Source organism: Stylophora pistillata, chromosome 13, assembly GCF_964205215.1.
Source record: "Stylophora pistillata chromosome 13, jaStyPist1.2, whole genome shotgun sequence".
Classification (NCBI taxonomy): domain Eukaryota; kingdom Metazoa; phylum Cnidaria; class Anthozoa; order Scleractinia; family Pocilloporidae; genus Stylophora; species Stylophora pistillata.
Window position 1 is genome coordinate 5,383,588 of NC_142531.1, and position 3,913 is coordinate 5,387,500.

At 42.6% G+C, this 3,913-nt stretch overlaps 1 protein-coding gene and 1 long non-coding RNA gene across 2 annotated transcripts in view; both read left to right on the forward strand.

Annotated features, from left to right (window-relative positions):
• LOC148717362 (uncharacterized) lies at positions 1 to 1,577 on the forward strand. The gene has a single exon (XM_088743664.1). The coding sequence runs from the start codon at positions 1 to 3 to the stop codon at positions 1,045 to 1,047; it is 1,047 nt and encodes a 348-aa protein (XP_088599790.1). The 3' UTR covers positions 1,048 to 1,577.
• A 2,126-nt stretch (positions 1,578 to 3,703) lies between these two features.
• LOC148717363 (uncharacterized) overlaps positions 3,704 to 3,913 on the forward strand; it is a 6,005-nt gene continuing 5,795 nt past the window's right edge. The window contains exon 1 of the long non-coding RNA XR_015994606.1: positions 3,704 to 3,912. This is a non-coding gene — a long non-coding RNA (uncharacterized LOC148717363). The remainder of the gene's footprint in view (position 3,913) is intronic.

A 3,913-nucleotide genomic window follows, 5' to 3' on the forward strand; every position in this document is an offset into this window, starting at 1 on the left:
ATGCCTAACTTTATACAAATATTTCTTCATTTAGACTCTCGCCAAGATGACCTGGCTGTCAATAAATTACAAACCGTCCGGGACGATGACGTTTCATGCAACATCCCGTACAATTACATACTTACCCATAAGTGTTGTTATGGCAAACTGGTTACAAAGAACTCCATCTGCGGAGCTAGATGTGGCCTTTCTACCTATAATCCACTGACCTATAAGTGCTGCTATGGCAAAGTGGTTCTTAAGTGTTACCCTTGCCCAGGGCGGTGTGGACTGCTAAGCTATAACCCGTGGACCCACAAATGTTGTTATGGTAAAGTGGTGTCCAAACGTTTCACCTATCCAGCGAAATGTGGTCTTGTTGGCTATAATCCGTGGACCCAAAAGTGTTGTTACGGTAGAGTAGTCTCCAATCATTTCACTTGCCCAGCTAGATGTGGATTGGTAAGCTATAATCCATGGACCCACAGGTGCTGCTACAACAGAGTGGTTGTAAAGAGTTTCACCTGCCCAGCCAAATGTGGCCGTATCAGCTACAACCCATGGACCCAGATATGCTGCTATGGTAAGGTGGTGTCCAATAGTTTTAGTTGTCCGGCCAGATGTGGAGTGGCGAGCTACAATCCCTTGACCCACAAGTGCTGCTACAACAGAGTGGTTCTAAAGAGTTTCATCTGCCCAGCGAAATGCGGCCTTCTAAACTACAATCCGTGGACCCAAAAGTGCTGTTATGGTAGAATAGTCTCCAAACGTTTCACTTGCCCAGTCAGATGTGGATTGGTAGGCTATAATCTATGGACCCACAAGTGCTGCTATAACAGAGTGGTTGTAAAGAGTTTCACCTGCCCAGCCAAATGTGGCCGTATCAGCTACAATCCATGGACCCAGAAATGCTGTTATGGTAAGGTGGTGTCCAAAACTTTTAGTTGTTCGGCCAGATGTGGGGTGGCGAGCTATAATCCCTGGACCCACAAGTGCTGCTACAACAGAGTGGTTCTAAAGAGTTTCATCTGCCCAGCTAAATGCGGCCTTCTAAACTACAATCCGTAGACCCAAAAGTGCTGTTATGGTAGAATAGTCTCCAAACGTTTCACTTGCCCAGCTAGATGTGGATTGGTAAGCTACAATCCATGGACCCACAAGTGCTGCTATAACAGAGTGGTTGTAAAGAGCTTCACCTGCCCAGCCAAATGTGGCCGTATCACCTACAATCCATGGACCCAGAAATGCTGTTATGGTAAGGTGGTGTCCAAAACTTTTAGTTGTCCGGCCAGATGTGGGGTGGCGAGCTACAATCCCTGGACCCACAAGTGCTGCTACAACAGAGTGGTTCTAAAGAGTTTCATTTGCCCAGCTAAAGGCGGCCTTCTAAACTACAATCCGTAGACCCAAAAGTGCTGTTATGGTAGAATAGTCTCCAAACGTTTCACTTGCCCAGCTAGATGTGGATTGGTAAGCTACAATCCATGGACCCACAAGTGCTGCTATAACAGAGTGGTTGTAAAGAGTTTCACCTGCCCAGCCAAATGTGGCCGTATTAGCTATAATCCACGGACCCAGAAATCCTGTTATGGTAAGGTGGTGTCCAAAAGTTTTTTTAGTTGTCCGGCGAGATGTAGGGTGGCGAGCTACAATCCCTGGACCCACAAGTGCTGCTACAACAGAGTGGTTCTAAAGAGTTTCATCTACCCAGCTAAATGCGGCCTTCTAAACTACAATCCGTAGACCCAAAAGTGCTGTTATGGTAGAATAGTCTCCAAACGTTTCACTTGCCCAGCCAGATGTGGATTGGTAAGCTACAATCCATGGACCCACAAGTGCTGCTACAACAGAGTGGTTGTAAAGAGTTTCACCTGCCCAGGCAAATGTGGCCGTATTAGCTACAATCCATGGACCCAGAAATGCTGTTATGGTAAGGTGGTGTCCAAAACTTTTAGTTGTCCGGCCAGATGTGGGGTGGCAAACTACAATCCATGGACCCACAAGTGCTGCTACAGCAGAGTAGTTGTAAAAAGTTTCACCTGCCCAGCCAAATGTGGCCGTATCAGCTACAACCCATGGACCCAGAAATGCTGCTATGGTAAGGTGGTGTCCAAAACTTTTAGTTGCCCGGCCAGATGTGGGGTGGCATACTACAATCCGTGGACCCACAAGTGCTGCTACAACAGAGTGGTTCTAAAGAGTTTCATCTGCCCAGGTAAATGCGGCCTTGTAAGCTATAATCCATGGACCCAAAAGTGCTGTTATGGTAGAATAGTCTCCAAACGTTTCACTTGCCCAGCCAGGTGTGGGGTGGTAAGCTACAATCCGTGAACCCATAAGTGCTGCTACAACAGAGTGGTTGTAAAGAGTTTCACCTGCCCAGCCAAATGTGGCCGTATCAGCTACAATCCATGGACCCACAAGTCCTGCTACAACAGAGTGGTTGTAAAGAGTTTTACCTGCCCAGCCAAATGCGGCCTTATCAGCTACAATCCACGGATCCAAAAGTGTTGCTATGGCAAAGTAATTTCTCTGCATTCTGTTTGCCAACTACATTACTAGAGGTAATTTTCCTGCAAGAATCTTTAGAAGTAAGGCGAAGCTTAAACCAGGAAGACGTGCTTTGTCAGAATGCGTGAGCCTAAACCTCCTATAGTTAGCCAACAATGCGTTGTATATAATTATAAATGTGATCTGTGCGATGCAGAGTACGTCGGGTACACCAGCTGGCATTTATATCAACGTATTGATGAGCACCGTAATTCAGCCATCGGCAAACATCTAAAGAACGACCACGGCCTACAAACCATCGGCGACCTGACCAAGCATTTCAACGTACTTAAAAAGTGCACCAGGAAACTGGACTGTTTAGTTCATGAAATGCTTTTCATAAAAAAGATGAAGCCCACTTTGAACAAACAATCGGATTCCATACGCGCGAAACTATTTATTTAATAGTTTACATTTATGAACTCAACACGCGCAATTATTTATTGATATTTTTAAAAAAATTTTTAACTTTTTACGTTTGTCACCTTCGGACGGTATAAATTAACTATTCATTTTTATTCTCTTCTCCCTTAAGAATGATGACATGGAGTCATCATCGTTGTGTGTTTTTCTCCCTAATATTTATTCTTAAATGTCGAACAAAATCCAATGTCATTCAAATTATTTTACGTCATAAAATAATTTTTTTTTTATGAATTAGTAGAGATTATGTAAATATTCTAGCTATGAACATAACTTACTATGTGTCTCAGTACATGATAGGATGGGGCACTGTGAATTGGGATCCATTCAAATTGAAACAGGAAATGGTTTACCCAATGAAGCATTTTTCATTTTGTTTTCCAAAGGTACTGCTGCTCAGACTGGAGATTTCTCGCCATGGCCTATGGACTAAATGCTGCCGCTGGAAAATATTTTTGCATATGGTGCCACTGCACAAAAGCAAAAATTTGTCATTTTTCAAGTAAGTGTACATCTAATATACTCAATTATGTTTTAAAAGATAAATTTTGTAGACAACATTTTGTTTAACTACCATCTCATACAATAACATTGCCATGATAAATAGACATGTTTCGGATACAGTGTATCCATCATCAGTTTGAAGGATGTTTACAAGTTAGAAAACATAAATTATGACAGGTGATAGAAGACGGCAATGCTTAAAAGTGTGGCTATAAATACAAAATGCAATATTTATTTGGCATTTTTCTGATAAACATTCTGTTTTATAATTTTTTTTTAGTACAAGACTGGCCAATTGAGAGGAATCTTCAACAATGTATGAAGAACAGCGCAGAAAAAACCACTGATGGAAGGAAAGGTTCAATTCATGAGCCATTAATCTCAATTCCATTCACACAAGTTATTTTCGACACTCTTCATCTTTTTCCTAGGATCATGGGGCTTCTCTTCCACCAAG